A 24,243-nucleotide genomic window follows, 5' to 3' on the forward strand; every position below is an offset into this window, starting at 1 on the left:
CTGAAATTAATTTACTAATCATGAAATAAAACACACAAATGTGGCAGAGAAAAAGTAATCCAAGATACGTTTGTATCCTCTCTCTGTATCAAATGTAGAACTGTAGTCTTCAATAGACTGCACAGCTTACACAAGTCTAAACAGTCTGAATATCTGTGAAGACTTTGCTGAACATCAAAAGGAATTGATTAATGCATCTCAGGATTATTTAAACTGAAACCAGGATAATTTAAATGAGTGTAAATACGCTTTCAATGCAATATGAGCAGTAGATAACTATTTTGATATAATAGTCATACAGATTTGCTTCAGATTACTGTTCAAAGTCACAGGGTGCCAAATAACACCAGAAATTAGTTCTCAGCATTTTAGGCAGTTTATTTGAAAAACACATACAAAAAGATCATGTACAAGACAATAAATAAAAAAGAGACAGAACAGTTTGGGTTAAGCTATGCAACTTTTTGCATCATCATTAGTAATAAATACAGTACAAAATCCACCCAGAGTGAATCTAAAGATTTTCCACAATATTCACTGATCATGTTATTCTTCATTATGATTTAGCTATTGCTTTCATATTATTGATACATACTTCTACTTTTCTATAAAATACTCAAGATCATAAAACATTGCGCGGTTACAGCAAAACAGCAGTGTGTTGTACAAAGATGGCCACTTCCCTTTTTCACTGGCAGGTTAATAATCAACTTTTTTTTTTTTTTTCAGCAGCAAAGAAACATCTGAAATATTCAAGAAGGTACAGCATCATATTAAACACATCTACAGAGCTACTCCCACATACACATAGGAAAACCTGAGAAGGACATGCATTAAAAAGCTTGTGCTTTAAGTTCTACTGTTCATTCCGGTTCATCAGCTTGAGTTAATACTATGGCTACTGTCCAGTTCGCTCTGGAGTTATGGGGTACACTGTGGAGGGCACGGGGTAAGGCCAGTGAGAGCACAAAATGAAATAATAATAATGATAATAGTAAGACCAGCCAGCTTCATTCCAATCCGATACGTGTTATAATAATTTGCAGGATTAGTAGAGTATTAAGAAGAAATGCACACCGAAAACAGAGTTAGCTTATTATACCCAGGTGTAAAACATCTATATTGTATAACCACAGTACACCAGAAGTTTGCTCAATAAGATCAATGGCTCAAGTTAGCATGTTAGATACGCCCCAAAGTCCCACACAAAGCAACTGCCAGCAATACGTTAAGAACAAAGATTACAGCTCGTTATGTGGGCCCTAAAGTAAGAAGCACTAAATTCTGATCCAGATATGATGGATATCATGAACACGAGAAAAGCAAAAGTAAAAAGAAACGACACAAATATGACTGATTATGACGGGCAAAGCAGGATCATGTGGGAAAAGCAAGCTAAGACAAGCAGGGCTGCACCCCGACGTCTGCTTTGGATCAAAGCAGGGAGGATATTTTTGAAACGTCACTAAGACCAAACCAAGAGATGACATGAATGGAATGTAATCCAGATTAACAGCACCATGCTGGCTAGTAAATGTGTCGGGAAACGCCCCCCCCCCCCCAATCAATTTTTCAACTAGTTTCTTTTTTTCTCCTCTGAAAAAGAAAACACAGACGGCATGCAGAAGCATCCCCACCGACCAATGCATAATGAGGTATTCTTTTTTTTTTATATTTTGTGTTATTTTAAATAAATATATTGATTAAATTGCAAAGTTATGAGATAGAGACATTAAATATTCCACCACAATAGCTAGCTAGCTACAGTTAGTAATAAATAATGATTGTTAAATACTTAAGGCATCTTTAATCACAGCATTCTATGTGAACTAGCAAACCTCCATTTTCATCCATCTGTAGTTTTTTGGATGGAGGTTTCATACAAAAAAGGAAAAATAAAAACGCAACACAAACAGTCAAGTTACCCTCCAATAGTACACAAGGAAGCATGAAAATACTTTAAAATGAAAAGAAACACAAAAATCTAGGACAAGAAGAACCCACACCACCAAACCAAAATATCAGGCAACTCCATATTATAGTGCATTTACAAAACACAAGCTACATTATAACAACAATAAATATGTTTTTGCAGCATTGCAGCTTTTCTTCACTATGGTTAAAATGGACACGGACTCGGCATATTGGTACCATGTCCACATTGGCATGTGAGCAAAAAAAAAAAAAGAAAAGAAAAAAATTAAGTTAACCGAAACAAAGAAGAAGAAAAAGAAATGACAGAAAAAGACAATTGAAATAAACTAATGTTAAGAACAATTGTTTGGTATTTTTCAAATGGATGGCTTTTTCTCCCTTTCACCCTCCTTCAAGTGAACTACGCCAACATGGTTCATGCATGATATAGAGAAAACATCTTCTATCACTGAACATATCACAGTTGTTCTAGCAATACCATACACTACTACCATGGGGGAAGAGGGGAGTGGGGGACAATCATACACATTCTAGCACATATCACAGGCAAACTAGTTTGTATTTTCCCTGTAAAACCAGACACAGTCATTTTTTGTTTTTGTATAAATCAAACAGTGGGAGCAACTCAGATTGAAATGAAAGGAGCTGATACACAACAGAGGCGATTCACTGTATATAGAAATCACATGTGCTTGTTCGATAGGCAATAAGGTTCTGGTAATAGGTAATACAAATGTTTTATTCACTCTGATGGCAAAACTCAGGCACTGCATCCTCAAGCCCATGCCAGCCTCTCGCCATCGCCATCATGCCGGGAGCGAGGCCACAGAGGGGAGTTGCTGTTAGACACGGACCCCGCTAGCAGCTCTTGGAGTCCTAATCACTCGACTCTCTGAGAGAGAAACGCTACACGGGTCTGAGATCAGCGTCTAAGAGCAACTTTGGTCTTCTCAGGATGGGGCAGGGGCAGGGAGGGAGGGGTGTGGTGTGGGGTGGGGTGGGGTGGGGTGGGTTGGGGTGGGGTGTTCAGGTGCATTCTCGACCTCCCCTGCGGATGAGTGGGATCATCAGAGTCAGAATATACGGTTCACATGCACAGACACAGTCCCTGTTTCTACTGCTCCACAATATTAACGACACAGCCCAAGCCTGCCATACAGCATGCACATCTGGGGCCTCTGCTCTAGGTTATAGAGGCCCGACTACGACACTACACACATCACTGGAAGCCATGCCTGCAGTTAGCGGGTTGAGCATCAACTCCGATGGCATCTACTAACTGGAAATCCAAAACCATGTTAGACAAGAAAGAGGGATTTTTGGCCTTTTTACACAACTAGCTCTTTCTCTGGTTGCCTATGATTAAACACACTGAATATTCGCACTGGCAGAGCTGCATTCCCCTTCTCCGTTAGGATTATTTTTCACAAACATATTTCTCAAAAGGCTTCTGCTTGCTACACAACACTGTTACTCTGTAAATACTTATTCAGTACTATACTCCATTACACCACAAGCGTTCAGCTACAAGAGTTCACACCAAACAACCTCATGCTAATCATTTGATAATGTTCTGTACAGATGTGCTGAGGGCTTGGGCAGAGTGCAGCTTAAAGGATTTTTCACAGGCCTCGGGGCGGGGGTGGAGGGGGGTGGGAGGGGGTTGGATACAGTGGCAGAGAAATGGCCTTAATACACCACACTGAGCAGGGGAGGTTGGTAGTCAGAGTGTCCTCTCTCATCGCTCTGTGGCTGTATGGAGAAATGCACACGAGGTACACAATCTGACAGTCGTGTGAGGCCTCAGCACATCTGTCCATACCTGTCCCCTCCTACCTGTCACATCCAGCTAACTCCGTTCAAGTGACCTTACGTCCCGCCAGCTGTCTGTGCGTCAACCCCCGTCCCTCGTAGTGTTGTGGGTGAGTGTGCTTTGTTAGATCCCTCCGTCACAGCTGTCTCAGAAGGCAGGCTCGTTGAGTGATGCAGAGGGGAAGAGGGGTGTTTGGCAGAGCTTCCTCCCCTCGACAAAGGGAGGCAATGGAGAATTAACAAGACCAGATCCAAAGCTGCAGGAGTCAGACAGGAACTATCAACTGTCCGGGGTCAGCTGGGTCTCAATGTCCACTCTGCAGATGGGACATTTCCTGCTGGTGGCCAGCCACTGGTCCACACACGCCTGGTGGAAGAGGTGCATGCAGGGTAATCTCCTACACACAGAAGAGACACAGTGATGTTTAGGCAAAATATCTTTGTGTACATTTTCAAAGGTTTCTTAGGAAATACAAAACACAACTTCTAATGGGGCCCAGGAACTGTCTTTGTGTTTCTGACAAAACCTGTGAAAAGTCAAAAACCAGCGAGTTTAAAACGTTCCTCTGCTCGGTTATAATAATTTACTGGTCTCTAAATCAACAACGTCCCTGTGATTCATGGGTGCTGTCACACCCCGTTATCCAGCCTGGGTCTAGAATAGCTCCAGTTGTCAGACTGTGGCTCACATTTGACACCAGAACGCGTCTCAAGTGGCCTCTTCAGATCAAATTTCGCCATACAGCAGACGTCAGATTTTATCTGAGGAGAAACTGCAACTGCTGGGAAAGGTTTTGTGTGTCTTTGGGGGTATTAGGTGGGATGTTTACAACAAGCATGTTATTGCCAAGTGTGAGCAAAGCCAAAGGTATTCCCGTCTCAAATCAGTCTTCTTTGACCTTGGAAGTATGAACCGAAGAAAACCAGGCATGTCATGACTAAAGAGGGACTCTCACTGTGAAGCACTGCTCACACCAACTGTATGAATGTGATCGAAGTGAACACAAACATGATCACAGTTTCACTAAATCATCTTCCTCTAAACAAAACCTGACACACCTCAACCGTTAAAAGCCTTTTAAATTGTTACATGTACCTTCTTCTTTTCCTCAAAGTATAGCGACTTGCTCTCTCACTATGCCAGTAAAAAACGAAATACACCCGTGGACACACACCATAAGGTTTAGTTCAAATGCTAATGTTGCCTGAGGGCAGTTTTTTTCGAGAAGATTTCATGATGGGACCTGGTGCTTTGCAGAAACAATCTGAAGTTAAAAGCATGTTTTACTCAGTTTATTAATAACTGGTTAAAGTTCTAGGCAGATGTGAGAGACTGTGCCACTTATCCATCCAGTACTACAATCAGAACGGCATCTGATGAGACTGACATGTACACCGAAGACACAACTGCAAACATGCAGCCAAGGTCATCAAGGTCAGTCTTCAGTGCAGAGACAAGAAGGTCCTGGAAGTGATGATGTGGCTCATCTCCACACCTCAGTTTGAGATAGCATAAACACATATGAAGCAGGGAGCCATAAAAGATCTGTAGTCCATTCTCAAATATGATTGGAACAACTCCAATTCAGAAGACTTTCAAAACCAAGCAATGTGTCACCCAATATTGATTATCATCTGTAAATTCACTTTGTCTTGTAAAAAAAAAAATGGCACTTTGGTTTTTTAGGAAGCAATATGTATAATATCAGAGTTGAACGCAATATCAATGTAACCTCAAAGATCAGCAGAATGAGACAATGCAACAGCCCTGATGTCATCTGAAAGACAGTTGTGTGATACGCTGGTCTCCCATTTATCTCCATGTTTTCTAATGTGTCTGTTCACTCCTGCAGTGCAAGTGTGCACCACAACATGGACTACTGCGTCACCCAAAATAACATCAGGATTAATAGTTACCATAACAATGGCTGAAAATCGTACTATTGAACAATGACACAGTCCACATGATAAGAAGCTGCATCAAATTTAGTCACTGGACCCAAAGTAGACCGACAACAAATAAGAACAGTGAATATCGAAATATAGGCGAAGGACAAACTGGTGCTAAATTGACTCAAAACTGCCACCCAGTGGACATCAGACACGGGTTAAATTTCACACATTGCCCCTTTAAAGTTTTCTTGCTTTAAAAGGGGAGAGAAAATCTTTGCAGTGCTGTATATATGAAATATTAATGTCAGCGTGCTTCAAAGATGTCTGGTCGGGAGGGTGTGTATTGTCTGAGGAGGCACAGTGACTTAACCAGCTTTGCATCAACCGCACACAGCAGAGTGTGTAAGGTCCAGTATGTTGTGTAGAGGCTGGATGTCAAAAACAAATATAATGGACAGGTGAGAAATGTCACAAGAGTCTTTAAGCCGGTGTAAAACGGCGCCAGACTGCAAAAGTACTGCAGTGCTTTGAGCTGGAGCTGAACTCAGTGTGATTTCATGCATATTGATGTTTAGGGGGTCACAAGAAGAAAAGCTGGGTCTAATGAGGTGGGACGGGTACTACTGTGAATGATGCAAACTAATTCAGGACAGGTAAAATACATTTATTGAGCCAACAGGGGACTGTGCACATAGCCTCCGTGTACTTCTGCACAACCAGCATGATGGTCTCTGAAGGAGCAAACAGCCCTACCTCACGTCCTCGCCATCCTCCAGCATCGACAGACAGATGGTGCACTTCTCGTCAGTGTCCAGCTCTTCGTCGTCCAGACACATCTTCAGGTCCTGGGGTATTCTCTGCACAGGCACAGAGGCGTTAAATATTAAAATGGGCTGAGTAATGACATAGGAGTCCACCGAGTCATCCAAGGCTCAAGAAGAAGTCACCTCACACTCAATCAATTGCATCTCAAAATGAGGAGGATTTTTGAAATGTGACTTCTGAAATGAAAGGATTAGGTTTATTGTAATAACTACGGGCTCCAGGTGAAGAATAAAGCCAAAATCTGGTCTTTTGAAAATGCTTAAGTTCCTGTCTTTCTAGATCCAAACATTTTAGTTTAGGTTTGACCATTCACAAACACATGAAGGCTTGACTTGAATTAAATTATGGGAGACATTAAATTGGTCATTGAATTCGAATTGCGAGACGCACCTGTACCTCCCAGAATAATATAACACATTGGATTCAGAAGACTCGATTACCTCTCCTGACTCGCAATGTGCCAAATAATCTGACAGTTTCCCCAGACTATGTATGTGGGTCATATTCAGTATGGATGTTTCCTGAAATTCATTCCAGGCACGTATCTGCAGACAGCTGGATGACTCATCCTCTCACTTAAACTGTGCACACTGCAGCCCTGTCTCACTAATCTGAGAACGGAAATTAGTTTGACCTTTGAACCGCTGTGAGAGTCGCGACCTTCTTTCCACTGGCGTCTCCGCTCTTTGATCGCTGCAAACCCTGCGGCGCCCTTCTCTATTCCCATCTTTCACTTCTTCCTCAACTCATTTCTTGCATAACGCTTCAGCAGACCACATCAAGACGATCCAAAGTCTCTAATCTTACCTTTTTGTACTTATGGGGGAAGGTGAATCTCTCGATGGTGGTTTGCACCGCTCCTCGGTTCACACTGCCCAGCCTGTCCTCCAGCTGCAGCAGCTCCTTTCAAGGACACATATATATCAGTTAATCATTTTAGGTGACACGTTCAAGAAAAGGCTCGCCCGTGTAAACAATATAACTGCGCACAATAAAAAGTGGAATATCTGCTCTAATTCAATAAAGTTGCTCCTTCGAGCAAAAGGCAAGAGCATCTGAGGAAATCTCACTCAAATGAAAACAAATGTCATGAGATTAAAGTCAGCCGGACCGTCTGAAGCATCTGGAGTCCAGAGTATTTGGAAATAAGAAAATCAGTTACACACTCCAGCCTGTCCAGAGCTTTGGTCACACAGGAAACGATGACAAAATTAATGCAGACTGGCGTGTCTGCTGAGAAGAGGGAGGGAAGGAGGGAGGAAGATACACTAACCTCATAGCTCTCTCTGACTGCAGATGCGTGGCGGGAGGGGTTGAGACTCTGCAGAGCCAGCAAGTGCAACTGGGGATATGGGTAGTTTCTGATCTCGTGGACAACCTAAGAGATGACAGATAAAAGAAGCTGGCGTCAGCTCTGGAGCAGAAATCAGGAAGAATAGCAGAGGTACGGGGTCGGTCGTTCCGCAGCTGCTGGATATCCAAATTAATCTGAGAAGCCAGAGGAGATTCGAGCAGAGTTCACTGAGATGAGCATGATTGATTATACGGAGGCAGAGGCGACTCTCACCACTTGTGTTGAGGCATTGTTTCGAGGGAAGTGGTGCATCCTTGGAGAGGTCAAGTAGTGCTGATAGTGCTGTGGCAGAGGGTGGATGTGATACTGGTGGGGGGGCAGCCCAGCATCTACACTTAGATCCCTGGGCAAAACCACAAGACGGGTCAAACACGTAGAAGTCATCTTTTTATGACATTTATTTTTTCTAAAAAACGGGTGTGCCGGTATTTCTTGATTGGGCCATTTAGCATATATGTCCATAATTGTCACAACTATTAAACAATTGACCATCTCGGGGAAATTCAAAAGCTACCAGAAAGCTGTGAAAAAGAGCTTTGCAACCATTTACCATCCAGCATTTCCAGAGTACACATGTCCAACCACAGACAAGTCGGCTTTATAGTGTTTTGGGTCCGCTTATTTCAGATCTCATTTTATGCGTCTCTGTGGTTATGTTTTCTCATATTAACCACTATTCATCTCTCTGTGGTTACTTGTATTTATTCACAATCCTTTTATGGATCATTTTTGCTGTTTGTCTTCTTAACACATCATCCCAGTTGGATTTATTTCTGGCAACCAGACAAAACGTCAATATTGTTTTTGTGTTCTGCTGATCAAAATCTATTTTCGTCTGAAATGTTGCTGCACCTGAAGTGCACGGACTAAAATGAAGATGAAAAGTAGCAAAACTGTTGAGATTCTGTTTTAAATATAATAGAAATTATATGTTATTAATGCTAATGTTTGGCATTAACTCCAACCTTGAAAGAAGGAAGGAATTCTTCCAGCATTTGACAGCAGCTGATACTGTTTGCATTTTGCTATGAAACAATAGATGACCTGCTTACCAGTCTGTGCCCTCAGCCAGGTAACGGGGCTGCTGTACCACAGGCTGAGGAGGAACATGAAGAGGGGGCGCAAACTCGTAGCCAGGCCGCAGTCTGTGGGGCTGATGAGGAACTCTCTCTGGGGTGCGTCTACTAAAACAAACAATCGAGCAGTTTAAGGATCACATCCTGGTAAAAAAAAAAAAAAACACACTTCAGGCATGGCTGACGCAAACCCCTCGTAACAACTAACGGTCTGCTGCAGCCTGTCATCGCTCACGTTTCTGCAAACCTGAATGGATACCTGGAGGGTGGCAGGATGTGTCGATGCTGGGCCTCGAGAATCTGCTGCTGGAGGAGGTATTGCTGGTGTAATGCCTGAGGTAGGAAGGGAGGGGCAGGGATGTCCTGGAACTGGGGAGCGGGCAGGGGGTTGAGGGGCGGGTGGAGCGGAGGGCCATGCTGGTGGCCGGGAGGGGCCAGGTGAGGGTTAATGCCTGACTGTGGCTGCCCTGGGTGGGGCATGGGGAAGTCCATGGGCAGCGGGGCCTGAGGACCTAACTGGAAGTGCCGGCAAGAGGTAGCATGGCTGTGCTGCTGCTGCTGCTGCTGTTGCTGTTGCCGGTTGAAATGGGATCCTGTGGAGGATAAGGACAAGTTGTCAGGCACCTGAAGGGAGAGATGAGCTGGAATTAATTGTGGGTGAAATGTGGTGTCACTGTGTGTGTGATATAGCATGTTAATGAAGCCCTACCTCTTACCTAGGGTGACAAATACTTCTGTAGGGGTGGGAAAATGATGGTTACCACAAGTACCATGAAAATGAAAACCGTTTTTGGCGCTGTGCACGAATCGTGAGTGTTCATTTCTTTAACTGTATGTCCGACCTCTGGACTCTGGACTCCTGGTCTTCTGATTCTCAGACAAAGGCACTGGATCAGAACAGATGAAGTCTACCAGTAAACAGGTTTGGTCCTCAGAGCTGCCCAGTTGTGAAAAGGTCGGTGAAAACCATAATTACCTTGCTCTCTGTAAAGACAAACTGTTTTAAACAGCAGGTTTAAATCTGAATGACCTTAAAGAACCATTCCTTTGTTTTAGGATCATAAAACGGGACAGTAAATTCACATCAGGTGCCTGTGCTTCACTAAAAGCGAGTTTCTTTACGTTTTACACATACAGTGTGGCTCTACTATTCTTCTCCCATATGAACAGTTGAGGGTTGAGAGGAAATAGCCTGAATGCTTTTTTTAACTCTCTCCAACCACAGCTATTTGGCAGCCGCAGTGGACCGACTGCTGTCGAGACTCAACGGGGAGGAAAACACTGGATAGCTTGTGCTGTGGTGCAATATGGTTTTAATACTGTGCTTAAGCTTGCAAAGACCTTCTGGACTGTAACAGTTTGACAATACAGACATACTCCGGAGAACATTACTATATATTATGCCCAGCTATGTCTGAATTTGCAGATCAAAACTCTGCCGTTCTGACAGGAAATGCTAAACATCTAATCTGACAATATAAAAGAGGACTTCTGTTGCACAGTGGATTCTCTTTTTAACAAATCATGAGGAAATTGGCAAAGTCTACATTGCATTTACTAGGAGCACGCTTGTAAAACGCAGTAAACGTCTTATAAACACAGCCAGGATTTTCTTTTCAAAAAAAGGTAAGCAGTATGGCTTTCGAGATAGGTCTCCTTGCTCAACAGTTGTGTCGGCGTGAAGGCGCAGACAAGAGGTGACCTTGCTGCCGTGGGTCAAAAGCTCGAGTCTAGACTGCAAGTAGCACACTGCGTTTTCAAGCGTCTCAGTGAGTACGATCACCATGAATGACAGCAGATAGACTCATTCAGGCCCTGTGATGGAGGAAGCGTGGAAATCATCTATCTTTGTCACAGCGGGAGAGGAGGTTGGTGGGAGGGGGGGGTGGAGGAGGAGGAGGAGGAGGGGGGCAGGTAGGGACAAGGGAGGAGGAGGAGTAGGACAATAAATGGAAATCAGCAAGAAGCACACTGAAGGTTAGGAAAAACACTATATTCTTTATTGAAAATTAGTAGTATATGTGGAATTCGTGTTTTCTTTCTTGTCCGTTTGTAATAATAGTATAAATCCATGCAACAAAAATAAACAACATAGACTGAAGGCAAGGCCCACCATGCTCCATATAGGGTTAAAAAGAACAAAAGCGGCATCCAATGAGCAGACGTGTTGGCTACAGCACATGATTTCAGTACAGCAGGGTACATCTTTACTACAGAAAGATTACATTGGATTTTCACTAGTCAATGTAGAAAAAACATAAACAAAAAATTATGAATCATAAATGTGACCATGCATTGAAAGTACTATTACCAGAACAAAAGGTAAAGAGAGACCACAACCAAACAATAAAAGACGTTATTACTAATAGAGGATCTCTTTAGCAGTGCAGGAAAATAGGCATCCCTGTGAAATGGATAGCATTTTGGTCTTATGTTAGTGGGGTAAATTGGGAAGTGATGAACCACCAGTGAGCATGTTTTCCTACTTAATTTCTTAGAAGTGTAATTTGCCCGCGAAAGTAAGGGCAAAAACAGCCCCGACAATTCAGTGTGATTCAAAGCTTGAAATTTGCAAAGGGAACAAAAGGATTACACAAAAATGGAGACAGTTATGGCAGGTTGTCGTGTGCAGGTGCAGTGTACCTTTGAGTCATTTCAAGTGATCACATGACAGCGTTTGTTCCAATGTTGACATTACTAATACAAAGGGCATGCACGTGGCTCCAATTAGCATGCTTCTGGCTTGCTCTTTTGTTTTCAATCATATGTCACTTTGGTCATGTACATTGCACCTTGTGTGAAGAGAAGGAAGATGAGCCAAATTCTGGTGTTCAACAATGCAGTGCAGTATTTGAGATCATGCAAAATGTATCCACTTTACAGGAATTTACAGCATGTTGTCTATCAAGACTGGATGGGAGGTACACAATGACATTCAACTGATATCTAGAAAGGAGCTAATATGTTTACTCAGTGCTACAGCAATTTGACAGAAAAAAAAGACAAAAAAAAAGGTGCACTGGTCTAAGGTGTTAGCTACTGTTTTAGTCTGCTCAACATGGAAAAGTCTATGGCTGAATACAGTCTTGGGAGGGGGGGGGGTGCGTTTAATACCAATGTCGTCTTCTGATGGAAAGAGGAAATGAAGAAGGGATTCACAATACAGCTAAATGCAGAGAACAGGCAGAGGCCACGCCACACCACACAGCAGCAGATGATCATTAGCTACACAATGGGGGGACGACAAAGATCTGATAAATGCAGAATGTAGAGCCAGCCTCCATACTATGAAACAGGGAAATAAGAACAGAAATAAAAGCACAATGAAATCACTGATGCCACTGTTGTGAAATTAATGTTACACTGTAGCTTTATCATTATTGTTTTAACTCAGACCGCATACATGGTTGCTTTCTTGTTTTCCAATTCGGCGAACAAACAGCTGCTGAATTTGCCAATGAGCAAATTAAAAAGGGAGGAAAGGGGGGGAAAAAAGAAAAAAGAAACCCGACGGTAACAAATAGGAACAAAAAAATTTGCGCAGTACGGGCGATTGACAGTGAATCGATTAATGCATCGGGAGATTTACGGAGACGATAATGATAATAATTGAAGAAACGACGAGCGACGGCAGAAGCGGATGATCTTCAAATGACATCATCCAGGCTCAGCTAAGCTGACTGGCTGGACGGGCTCCGGCTAGTTTGCGGTATTTTTTTTTTTTTACACTGCAAACTGCTCCGAGCGAGGAGGTGAACAACAATGCACAGACGCGTTATCGGGTTTAGAAATAAAACTTGCAAATAAAAAAATATATATTTCAGCCGGTTTCACTATGAACTCTTGTGCAGGACTGTGTGTGTTGTTGTTTTTTTATAGCCGCATGTGCAAAGCCTTTGTGAGAAATGTGTCCGATCCAAGACGTAGCCGGAGCCGACGAGCCTGTTAGCTTAGCCGTAGCCGCGGCGTTCCGAGCCTCGATAAAAGCGGATTCACATCCGGCAAAAACACTTCACTCGGTGCCTTTTGTTCACCCGCGACGGGTGGGGATTAAAGAGCTGACATGTTGCGGCGACATGGGCGAGTAATTTGAGCGCTAATTTGGAGGGTAGCTAACGGGAGCTAAGCGGCTAACGGCTGAGCTCGAGCTAGCTAGCCAACAGCTGCAGTGAATATTAAGATAAACAGGGCACATGTTGTTGGATCGATATGAATATTAATACCATACCTCTGTTTCTTACTGAGCCGAATACGGGAAGAACCAGATATCCGACATGCACTAACACCATCCTGGGATCCGTGTGTTATGATTCCGCCTGGTTATTTGGAGAGATGGAGTAGTAGTAGCAGCAGCCCATGCGGATCTACATTCAGGCGGCTGGTTGTTGCTGGCTGCTGGCTGGGCTCAAACACTACAGGCTCACCAAACCCAACGACTGTCTGCCTCGCCTGCTTATCGTTCACAAAAGCAGACATGTCATTTGTTGTCCGGAGCAAAAGAGGGCGATGTTGCGGCGCCGCACGCCACAGCTGAGGCTGCCTCCCGGATTCACCTTATCCGGCCCTGATGGAAATAAAATGGATTTCAATGTTTTAAAGCGCAGACGGGCATTTCATTATGTGGGTTTTAACTTGAACTCACAAACCCTGCATTTAAAGAGACATTTACTGAATGGTTATTGCTTGTACCAAAGTTATGTATTTTAGAGAAGAAAAAAAAAAAAAAAAAAAGTCAAATTCAGAGTGTTGGTGGAGTAGTGGTCTGGGAGTAGTTCCCTGCAGTTTGCATGTTCTCCCTGAGCAGTGGGTACAAACACACTTGACAACCACACACTTATAGAAATTTTATGTTCATTAACTAACCTAGTCATACCATATTCATCCCCTTTAGTGACCTTTCCCCCCCCACACATTGGTCAATCCTATTTCTCGGATGTGGAGGTGCAGCCACATTACAGCGCTGATGGGGGTCAAGGGTCTTGCTTAGGTGTTGGACTGTTGACCTGTCCAGGATGTATCCTGCCCTCGCCCATAGTCATCTGGCTTCAGCACCAGACCACCCTGCACAAGATAAAGCGGTATAGAAGATGGATGGAACTAACCTCACATGCACCTCTGTTGGGATCTGTTGTCTTTAACTATGTTGTGTGCAAAATCCCTTGTTGAGCTTGAACATTTGCGACAAAGAAAAGACATGAATTCAACATGGTGTGGAACAGTGGCTCTGGTATATAGTTCTGCCAACTTCACAATCAAAAAACCTTTTTGCCATGATCCTTGTCCAGACCCTTTTCCTTACTTAGTTAAAGAATTGTCCTTGTTTAAATTTGCTTGCTTTACAAAGTTGGCCACATTCACACACCAGTGGTGTTGCCTGCTATGCAAGGTGGATTTAATGCCTTAACCAAAAATCACTTCAACAGAGACGGTGAGAGATGGAATTAAACAATCAGCCTTGAGAATGAAGGACAAACGATTTTCTTAATTGAGCTGCACCCGTAGAGACCCCTTTAACTTATCATTTGTGGAGCTCAACCAAAATTGCTTGATATATATATATATATTTATTTTTTATTTATTTATTTTTTTTAATTTATTTTTATTTTTTTTCCGTTTAACGTCCTCCCCACTTTGGACACAGATTTCCATCTTGTTCAGGCTGGACGATACGGGAGAAGATGACAATTACGATGCAGCAGTGAACAAGTTGGATGAGTATTTTGCACCGCAGAAAAACATTCCTTATGAGAGACACGTGTTTAGATAAGCAGAGCAAGAACCAGGAGAGTCAATGGACAGTTTTGTAAGCAGATTAAAGAAGCTGGCGTCCACTTGTGAGTTTGGAGATAATAAAGATGACTTCATGCGAGATCAAGTTATTGACAACTGCAATTCAAATGCACTGCGCATACGGTTGTTGTGTGAAAAGGATTTGAAGTTGGCAGGACTCCAAGTAATGGACAGAGCAATGAAGACAGCAGATTAACAAGCTGCAAAAATGGAGATATTAACAATTAATGCAGTGGAAATGAAACCAAACAGAGGGAGAGGAAAAAGAAAACGGGCAAAACCCAGACCTCAAGATAGTTCCTTAAGTGATGAAAAAAGAGTGAGCTGTTATTGGTGTGGACGTGCAGGTCACATGAGCAGAGAATGTACCATAACAAAGGACAAAAAGTGGAACAAATGTAGAAAACCAGGACATTTCACCAAGATGTGCAAGACGAAGAATGTGCATAAAGTGAACAGAGTGTCAACCACAGTTACAGAAGATAGTGACAATGATGGTGATCGTCTTCTCTGTTGAGAGTGGCAATAAGGAAGGAACACTGACTGTGCATGTTAATGAGCAGGCAGTGGAAATGTTGTTAGACTCTGGTGCTTCTTGTAATATTGCGAACGGGCCTACATTCAAAGAGATCAAGTCAAGGGATAACATTAAGTTAAAACCAGCAGACAAAAAGGTCTATTCATTTGGATCTAGAAAATCCACTTAAATTGAAAGGGATTTTCACAGCTGAGCTGAAGACTGGGAGGTCAGACACTGTCACTGCAGAGATTCAAGTGATAGAAAATACACAGATCTGTCTGTTAGGCAGGGAAACAGCTGTTAAATAGGGCTGTTGCACATAGGCTCTAAGGAACAGATGAATGCCATTCAATCACCAGAGGCAGGAGGTTTCACAGCTGAGATACAGGAAAAATATAAAAAAAAGTGTCTCCAGGGATTTGGCAGGTCAAAAGACTGTCAGCTAAAGTTACATGTTGATGACACTGTAAAGCCAGTAGCGCAGTGGGTTCGCAGAGTGCCATTCTGTGTGAGAAAACAAGTTCAAGAGAAAATCAGAGAACTTGAGGAAATGGATGTAATAGAAAGAGTAACTGGACCACCTCCATAAGGTGTCAGCGTTAGATGTAGTCCAAGCCAAGAAAGAACCAAGACTGTGTGTGGACAGGAGAAGAGCAAATGAAGCTATTGTTCATGAGAGGCACCCCATTCCCACAATTGAGGACATGATGGGAGCCACAGTATATTCAAAGCGAGATTTGAAATGGGGATATCACCAGAGCTCACTACATTCGTCACACACACAGGGCTGTGGCGTTATAAGAGACTGATGTTTGGGATTCCGTGTGCCGCTGAGATTTACCAACACATCATAGGACAAGTTCTACACGGCGTTCCTGGTGTTCATAACATCTCTGATGACATCATAGTTTCAAGAGAAACCATCCAGCTGCACGACGAGAGGCTGCACCAAGTTCTCTAACGACTGGAGGAGAAGCAGCTGACACTAAGTGGGAAGAAGTGCCAATTCAGAATGACAGAACTGGAGTTCATGGGTCATGTGCTGTCGAAAAACGGTATCGGAGCAGCTCAGTCAAAGGTGGAGGCAGTGGAGAACACACGTCGTCCAACAAATGCTTGTGAGGTGAGAAGTTTCCTTGGGTTTGTGAACTACTGTGGCAGATTTATTCCCGATCTGGCTAAATCAGCGCCACTGAGGATATCCTGCAAATGGACATGGGGTTCAGAACGGGAGGCAGCATTTGTAGAGCGAAGAGGCCAGTTCACATGTGATGACATATTTTAATCAGGATGCAGAGACACATGTGATAGTGGATGCTAGCCCTGTTGGGCTTGGGGCTATTTTGAGCCAAAAACAACGTGATGGAGCGCATAAACCCGTGTACGATCCCAGCCCAGCTTTGTCAGATGTGGAGCGACATTACTCTCAGACAGAAAGAGAAGCTTTTGCAATTGTATGGGCATGTGAGAAATTCCCCATTTTCCTTTACGGAAAAAAAGTTTGTGATGGTCACAGATCACAGGCCTCTTGAAACAATATATTCACCAGGGTCAAAACCACCGGTGAGGATTGAAAGATGGACACTGAGGTTGCAGCCATACAAGTTTAAGGTTGTGTACAAGCAAGGGCTGCAGATTGCAGCTGATTCACTGTCACGCCTCACAGTGAATCCATCAGTGGGCATTGAGGACACAGAGGAACACATTGACCTTGTAGCTCAACATGCAGCGCCAAAAGCTTTCATTCACCGACAACTAGAGGAGCTCTCAGCAGTAGATCATACCTGTATACAAATGGTTGCACGTGTGTTATGTGATGGCAAGGAGAGGAATTGTTTACAGCTTATTGAAAGTCTAATGTGTATTTTTGTATAACTGACAGAGAGAATTATTGTTTTAGAAAGTGTTAAGTGTTGAGTTTGCTATCAATAATTTTGAAGGTGTTATTCTATTGAGAATTGAAGTGCTTTAGATTTATTATTTAGTTTTGGTATTGCAATGTTAGTAATGAAAGTTAACATCTAAGAAAAAGAGGGATGTACTGTACGTCACTTCCAGTTTGATAAAGGTCATAGGTGATTAAGACGTACAGCAGTGTCAAATAACCAGGAATTTAAAAAGAACATTATTTACCGCTTACACATCTTTTGGTTCACAATTTATTGCTTCATTTTATGGAAATATTGCTACTTTTTATTTTCTGTACAGGTATTTATTTAGAAATCTTACTCTATGGGCCACTATGGGGAGAATGCTTAGGGATGAAAAGAGTAGTTGGATTGTGAACAGTCAAAGTGTATGATGGAAAAGAAAAAAACCTACCTCCTGTCATTTTTCTTTTCTCTTAAGTGGCCCTTGTTGCCTTTCGTATTAATTAAACTTTTGAAAAGGTAATAAACTATATGTTGAAATAGGATACAGCACTGAGGTCAGTATCATCACCGCTCAGACAGGGGGCAGCGGTGAGCTCTAAAGCCGGAGAGTCACCGTGGGCGCAGCATAAATAGAAGAAGTGTCCATTCTGCCATTACATTCACAGGCAGGTCGGAGCAGCTAACGGTGGAGGACAGGTCATCAGAAACCCGACAACATGCTTTCCGTGAGAGTTGCAGCAGCTCTGGCAAGAAGCCTGCCCAGGCGGGCTGGCCTTGTAAGTATTTTAGCTAAAGGTTGCACATCTGATTAACATGTTGCAGCTGCTTTCTTTAAACTTGTGTGAACCTTGTGGGTGTGAAGGGTAACGTTAACGCTACAGGCCGCTAGCTGACTCGGCACCGGGCTATAATGGCGTCCCTAAACGTTCATAATCTTATCGGATCAAAGTTTCTAGTTTAAATTTGTGATTTGTTTCCCATTTTAATATGCTTGTTGAAGTTGCCCTTGTGGTTGACAGTGTTCGTCCTGCAGCGCTAAAGTTAGCACACAGGCTAACGCTAGCTCGGAGCTAGCGGCTCATTCAGCCACGCTTTGAAGGTCAGAAAGCCTGACGACGCATTTCGTCTCCTCTTTATCAGATGAAGACGGCTGCAGCTTTTTGGATACTAATTTAACTCTCTCTGCTGGGTCTGCAGAGAAGTGAAGTTTGCATTTTACCCATAATTGAATCCGACTGTCATTGATTCAGGTGTCCAAGACTGTTCCGGCCGCCTGTGTTGGGGTCAACCACCTCCACACAAACAGACCATGGCTGCAGAAGACTGGTGAGGAAGTCAAAAACTTTACCCTTTACGTTAATATAATTTAGATCCTAATGCGTTTGTGTAATTGGAGAATGCATACGGGTTTCGAGCCATGCACAGCCATCACATCGATATATCCACAAAGTCTGCCTGTACATGCATTCAACTCTTTATCACTGTACTTTTTAGAATCATAGACATTTCTATAGATTAATATTGTCACTTGTCAATTTGTTTTTGTTTGACCTTTTAGTTAAATGAGTGAATGATTTATGAAAAACATTGATCAACTAAAGCTTTTACTCCTCTCCTTATCAGGCACAGCTGAGGTGTCTTCAATCCTGGAGGAGAAGATCATGGGAGCTGACACCTCTGCGTCCCTGGAGGAGACGGGACGTGTGCTGTCCATCGGTGATGGTATTGCCAGAGTGTACGGACTGAGGAACGTCCAGGCAGAAGAGATGGTGGAGTTCTCTTCTGGTCTTAAAGTAGGTCGACTTTTGTCTCCATGAGTTCTCAAAGCAATACATTGTACTATATTTGGCAAAAGGCATTGCTAACCAGTTGTCTTCTTGCTAGGGCATGTCTCTGAACTTGGAGCCGGACAATGTTGGTGTTGTGGTGTTCGGTAACGACAAGTTGATCAAGGAGGGTGACATTGTGAAGAGGACTGGTGCCATTGTGGATGTTCCTGTGGGCGTGGAGCTGCTCGGCCGTGTGGTGGACGCTCTGGGAAATGCCATCGATGGAAAGGTCATTTGGGACATTATGATTATTTTTAGTTTGGTGAAATAATATAGATTGAAAGTTGCTATTCACCAAGATTTGTTTCTGCAATCTGTAAAAGCAGGTTGTTTATCTTAATCACTTGGCTCCAAATTTTTTTTTTTTTAACATTCATTTATTGAATCACAAGGGCCTTAAAAAAAAAATGTTAGACATTGTCACGGTTGGGCCTGCCAAAAAGAATCTAAAATGAAATGTACAATGGTGCTTGAATTATTTGACAGTTTGTCATTAAAGTTGGTGTTTGTTCTTTCTCAGGGTCCCCTGGGCTCCAACACCCGTAGGCGTGTGGGTCTGAAGGCTCCTGGTATCATTCCCCGTATCTCTGTGAGGGAGCCCATGCAGACTGGAATCAAGGCTGTGGACAGTCTGGTGCCCATTGGCAGAGGCCAGCGTGAGCTGATCATTGGAGACAGGCAGACTGGGTAATTACACAAGGATGAAGAACGAAGTGTTTTCCATAATACAATTACTTTGATCAAACTGTTGCTTGGATTCAATATGAAGTTCTTCAAGTTGTAATTTCGTTATAGTAAAACCGCCATTGCCATCGACACCATCATCAACCAGAAGCGCTTCAACGAAGGAACAGACGAGAAGAAGAAGCTGTACTGCATCTACGTCGCCATCGGACAGAAAAGGTCCACCGTGGCTCAGCTGGTGAAGAGGCTGACTGACGCAGACGCCATGAAATACACCATTGTGGTCTCTGCCACCGCCTCCGATGCCGCTCCTCTGCAGTACCTGGCCCCGTACTCCGGCTGCTCCATGGGAGAGTACTTCAGAGACAACGGCAAGCATGCCCTGATCATCTATGATGATCTGTCCAAGCAGGTGAGGGCTTTCTCGGAATTACAACATCAACATGCGTACTATTCCATTGGTTTAAGCACCCAACACATTTAAAAGATTGCGCCCTCCGTTCATTTTCTTTTTTCGTCCCTCCCTGCAGGCTGTTGCCTACCGTCAGATGTCCCTGCTGCTGCGTCGTCCCCCCGGTCGTGAGGCCTACCCTGGCGATGTCTTCTATCTGCACTCCCGTCTGCTGGAGAGAGCTGCCAAGATGAACGACAATTTCGGAGGCGGCTCCCTCACTGCCCTCCCCGTCATTGAGACTCAGGCCGGTGACGTGTCTGCCTACATCCCCACCAACGTCATCTCCATCACAGACGGACAGGTCTGTCCCTGAGCCCGTGACCAAAGTGATTAAATGCTCCGAGTTGGGACGTTTCTCACCAACTTACCCGTTGCAGATCTTCTTGGAGACTGAGCTGTTCTACAAGGGTATCCGCCCAGCCATCAATGTGGGTCTGTCTGTGTCCAGAGTGGGGTCTGCTGCTCAGACCAGAGCCATGAAGCAGGTAACATCTGGTTTACAAACCTGCTCTATCGTTCTGTGCTGCATTGTTGGGAAGATTGTGCTTTTACACTTTTGTTTTTTCCTCCCCTACCTCATAGGTGGCCGGTACCATGAAGCTGGAGCTGGCCCAGTACCGTGAGGTGGCTGCTTTCGCCCAGTTCGGTTCTGACCTGGATGCTGCCACCCAGCAGCTGCTGAACAGGGGCGTCAGGCTGACTGAGCTGCTGAAGCAGGGACAGTACTGTAAGTGTCTCGGTTTCTAAAGACTCTTGCAGTGTTTGTTATACAGATGGTGTTATTAAAGTCTGTCTCCTCATTCAGCTCCCATGGCCATCGAGGAGCAGGTAACGGTCATCTACGCTGGCGTCAGAGGTCACCTGGACAAAATGGAGCCCAGCAAGATCACAAAGTTCGAGAAAGCTTTCCTGCAGCACATTCTCAGCCAGCACCAGGAACTGCTCGGCGCAATCAGGTGAGGAAACCGGAAATCTCAGGCTTTTCATAAACGATGTCTTTTTAAGAGGCTAAATCTGATTTTAAATCTGTTTGTTTCAGGACTGACGGCAAAATCTCAGAGGCATCAGACGCTAAACTGAAGCAGATTGTACTGACCTTCCTGTCCAGTTTTGAGTAATGGATAGCACTTGTGTTGATCTTCAGTGAACTATCCATCTGTGTCCCCACCATGCTTATATATGTGAACACACTGAAGGCCGAAACCTCCATGTACAGATTTCTCCAAAAATAAAATTTTACAACCTCGCTCCGCCGAACAACTCTTCTGAGTGTGACTGCATCTCGTGTTGTGTTTCGGTCAGAAAGAGAAGAGTTTGAGGGGAAATGAAACAAAAGCCACGCTTCTCTTAAAACATATTAAATGTTTTGTTTTTTCAGTGTCCCAAACTACAAAGCTAACTTCTGTGGCTTTGCACACGTTCATAAATTTAGCTGGCTCCTGTTGGTAGTTCATGAGTATTGTGGTAAACAGTGGCTGAATGGGTTTAGAGTTATGTGAAAGATCTGTTTTACTCTTCACTTGCTCAGACCGTCGGTGAGGCGTTAGCGCAGGTCCTCAGCTGTGGTTGAACTGTTCGATACTACAGTAATAAATTCAGTGACATTGTCACATACCAAACGATCTTGTCCTGTCTTCATATACATGTTCTTTGCTTAAAGCAACTCATAACTGTATTAAAAAGGAAAAATATACACGAGTTTTCCATCAAAATGTATACAATAACCGAAGAAAATGTCATTTTGACCCTCTTATGACATTTTGTTATGAAATGCATTTTCATGACCAAGCTCATCCTTTATAAGACAAACACTTGAAATAGTTTATGTAATGTATCTGTTCGGAAAAGGATTTGCCAAATTTTGGAAAGAGTTCACCCATGCTTCCATAGTGGAGACTATATCATCAAAAATTTCTTTGAAAACTTAATTTCTCCTTGCAAACTTTAAAGATTGAATTGTCCATAATTCTGTTTCTTTATTCTGGCTATTGAGTTTCTCAACCCAAATGAACAATTTCCACCGCTTGATTTATTTTTAAATGTCCACATTTGGGTTTGTCTCATTCTTAAAAAACCTTTTCCTTCACCTGCACATATCCAATTCTACATTGTTTGAAAGCAGACCACAGCACGGAGAGACTGATAATCTCATTCACACTTACAGGCAATCTAAAGTCACCAGATCACCTCAGGAGCACGTGTTTGGACTGTAGGACAACCTAAAGACAATCCAGCAACCGGGAGAACATGCAAACTCCACAAAGAAACCACACCTCCACCTCGTTATATTTCTTGGCAAGTAAAATGATTTACTTTTTGCAACACTCATTGTACTGGTGTTGTGCGGCTTCTGTGTCGGTTGTGTCCAGTAGGTGGAGTTTGTGACCTATTTTGCCTCTGAAGGGCACGTTGACCCGGGAGACTGGAAAGGTGACAAGCTGTTCAGTGTGTTGAGGTCATTTATCAGATCATTTGTCTGACCTCATTAAAACCATAAATATCTTCTTTTTTTTTTAGTTCCACATCAGAATATATACATGATATTAAGATTTTAAATGGCCAACTAATGTATCTCTTCTGAGGAAATTAGGTTAAAATGATCAAATGTCAAGGTGGAATAAGAATGAATTACATGTTGATGAGGTTTGTGTGTGGGATTAGTATGCATCACAGATTCTCCAACAAATTGCACGTTTTAAAAATGAATGGTGTCTAAAGTTTGCACTGACAACACTTCCTCCACGCACCACCATGTATTAGTAGTCAGTATTTTCTCAGCCTGTGCTGCGTTTACCTCTTTTATTACTGCCTGTCCAGCCTTGAAATATATCTGAAGAACATTTTAAAGAATCGATTTTGGTTGCTGTGTCTTACTCTTCAGGTGAAATCTGCAACGGTTTTCCAATAATTTCTCAGTGAATTTTTTCTTTCTTTCAATTTAACAGTGGATATTGTTTTTTATGTCATTATGTTGGAGTTTTTTTTGTGTCACTTCATAATGTTGACTATTAAGTAAGAATATAGTATTGATGGAATTGGATGTATAGGAGAGAATGAGTGTTTCGGTGAGTGGTCCTTTTATAATTGTGACAGGACGCTGTGTTCTGAGTGGTTTGTTTCTCCAGCAGCATCAGTGCCTGGCAAGATAAAGTGAGGCATGTGACAGAGAGTGAATGGAGCTGCTTTCAATAAGGACTATTGTCAGTGTCAGCGTGACAACAAGTGAGAGCGCTGTGCTGCGAGAGCGACGGGCAGCAGGATCCCTCAGAGGTGACGCTACAGCAACACTACAAATCATCAGGCCCAGTGGATTCCATAAGATTAAATGATATTAAATCAATTTAAAACGTTTAAAACATATCTTTTTGGGATATCAGCCAATTGCGATTGTTTGCTTTGGTTGTTGCCCTCAGCAAGAAATAGAACATTTTCAAAACAAAATTTAAATGAATATAATCAATTAAACGTTGTCCGAATAATAAAATAGAATAAAATAAAATAAAATATCAATATTCTGTAGTGTGTCATTGTTATTCTTGCTTTGTATGTCATTTGCAACATTTAGACAAGGCATTTCAGCTTCGCCAGCATTTTGTAGCTTAGATCCACGTGACATCCATTCAAATTCCCATGAGGTCGTCATGCCGTCGTGTTTGTGTACAGAAAAGTCTTATTGTGCTTCTCAATCAAATTTCCTCCTCAGTCTTCACAGGGTTAAGTGATTACAGGGACAATAATGAGTGTCTGTACAGGAAATCTCCCCATCAACACGTTTGTAAATTTCTTGTGCTGACTGAGGTCTGTAACAAGAAGAGCTGAGTCTGTAAGAGGAACTGAATCTCTGTTTTAAATGACAACGCGAAACAGCAAACCAAAGACAAACATTTAAGTATCACTTTGTCTTTCAGCACAGATTGATCTGTGATCAAGTCAGCTGAATTTTTTATCATTTGTTTAATCTGATGGAATATTTTATCACTTTTCCTCAACCATCATTTGGCGTTACCCTGTTGCTATGGCAACCACTAAATGATTAAGTGACTTTTTCATGCCCAGTATTCATTTCCCAGGACCAAACAACTATAACTCAAACAGCTTTTATCTACTTCATGAATGTTGGAATGTTAGCGGCCTAACAATACAAACACAAAGATTCATGACTAATTTGCTGTAATTAAAGTCGCATTACAGGAATTT

General features: G+C 42.8%; 2 protein-coding genes across 2 annotated transcripts; one reads left to right on the plus strand and one right to left on the minus strand.

The window, feature by feature from the left end:
* Window positions 1-3,501: 3,501 nt before the first annotated feature.
* Window positions 3,502-9,479, minus strand: ark2cb (arkadia (RNF111) C-terminal like ring finger ubiquitin ligase 2Cb). The gene is made up of 7 exons (XM_080467910.1): window positions 9,155-9,479; window positions 8,872-9,003; window positions 8,033-8,162; window positions 7,739-7,843; window positions 7,273-7,368; window positions 6,394-6,497; window positions 3,502-4,145 (listed from the first exon to the last, which is right to left on the minus strand). Exons 1-7 carry the CDS (start codon window positions 9,385-9,387, stop codon window positions 4,028-4,030), a joined length of 918 nt encoding a protein of 305 aa, XP_080324036.1. The 5' UTR covers window positions 9,388-9,479; the 3' UTR covers window positions 3,502-4,027.
* Window positions 9,480-17,690: 8,211 nt separating this feature from the next.
* Window positions 17,691-21,723, plus strand: LOC308112398 (ATP synthase subunit alpha, mitochondrial-like). Its single transcript, XM_080467897.1, has 11 exons — window positions 17,691-17,855; window positions 18,330-18,405; window positions 18,703-18,872; window positions 18,964-19,137; window positions 19,429-19,595; window positions 19,704-20,004; window positions 20,123-20,347; window positions 20,424-20,531; window positions 20,629-20,773; window positions 20,852-21,002; window positions 21,086-21,723. Exons 1-11 carry the CDS (start codon window positions 17,796-17,798, stop codon window positions 21,162-21,164), a joined length of 1,656 nt encoding a protein of 551 aa, XP_080324023.1. The 5' UTR covers window positions 17,691-17,795; the 3' UTR covers window positions 21,165-21,723.
* Window positions 21,724-24,243: the final 2,520 nt, after the last annotated feature.

The sequence above is a fragment of the Lipophrys pholis genome, assembly GCF_963383615.2.
Source record: "Lipophrys pholis genome assembly, chromosome: 7".
Classification (NCBI taxonomy): domain Eukaryota; kingdom Metazoa; phylum Chordata; class Actinopteri; order Blenniiformes; family Blenniidae; genus Lipophrys; species Lipophrys pholis.

What these genes read in the sequence shown, in the direction of transcription:
- ark2cb (XM_080467910.1), bottom strand. Translation starts at nt 9,387, where the DNA reads ATGGACTTCCCCATGCCCCACCCAGGGCAGCCACAGTCAGGCATTAAC. An exon ending in CACATCCTGCCACCCTCCAG is followed by an intron (nt 9,004 to 9,154) that starts GTATCCATTCAG and finishes TGTTTGTTTTAG; the next exon opens with TAGACGCACCCCAGAGAGAG. An exon ending in GAGGATGGCGAGGACGTGAG is followed by an intron (nt 4,146 to 6,393) that starts GTAGGGCTGTTT and finishes TTCTGTGTGTAG; the next exon opens with GAGATTACCCTGCATGCACC.
- LOC308112398 (XM_080467897.1), top strand. Translation starts at nt 17,796, where the DNA reads ATGCTTTCCGTGAGAGTTGCAGCAGCTCTGGCAAGAAGCCTGCCCAGG. An exon ending in AGACCAGAGCCATGAAGCAG is followed by an intron (nt 20,532 to 20,628) that starts GTAACATCTGGT and finishes CCTACCTCATAG; the next exon opens with GTGGCCGGTACCATGAAGCT. An exon ending in GCTGAAGCAGGGACAGTACT is followed by an intron (nt 20,774 to 20,851) that starts GTAAGTGTCTCG and finishes CTCCTCATTCAG; the next exon opens with CTCCCATGGCCATCGAGGAG.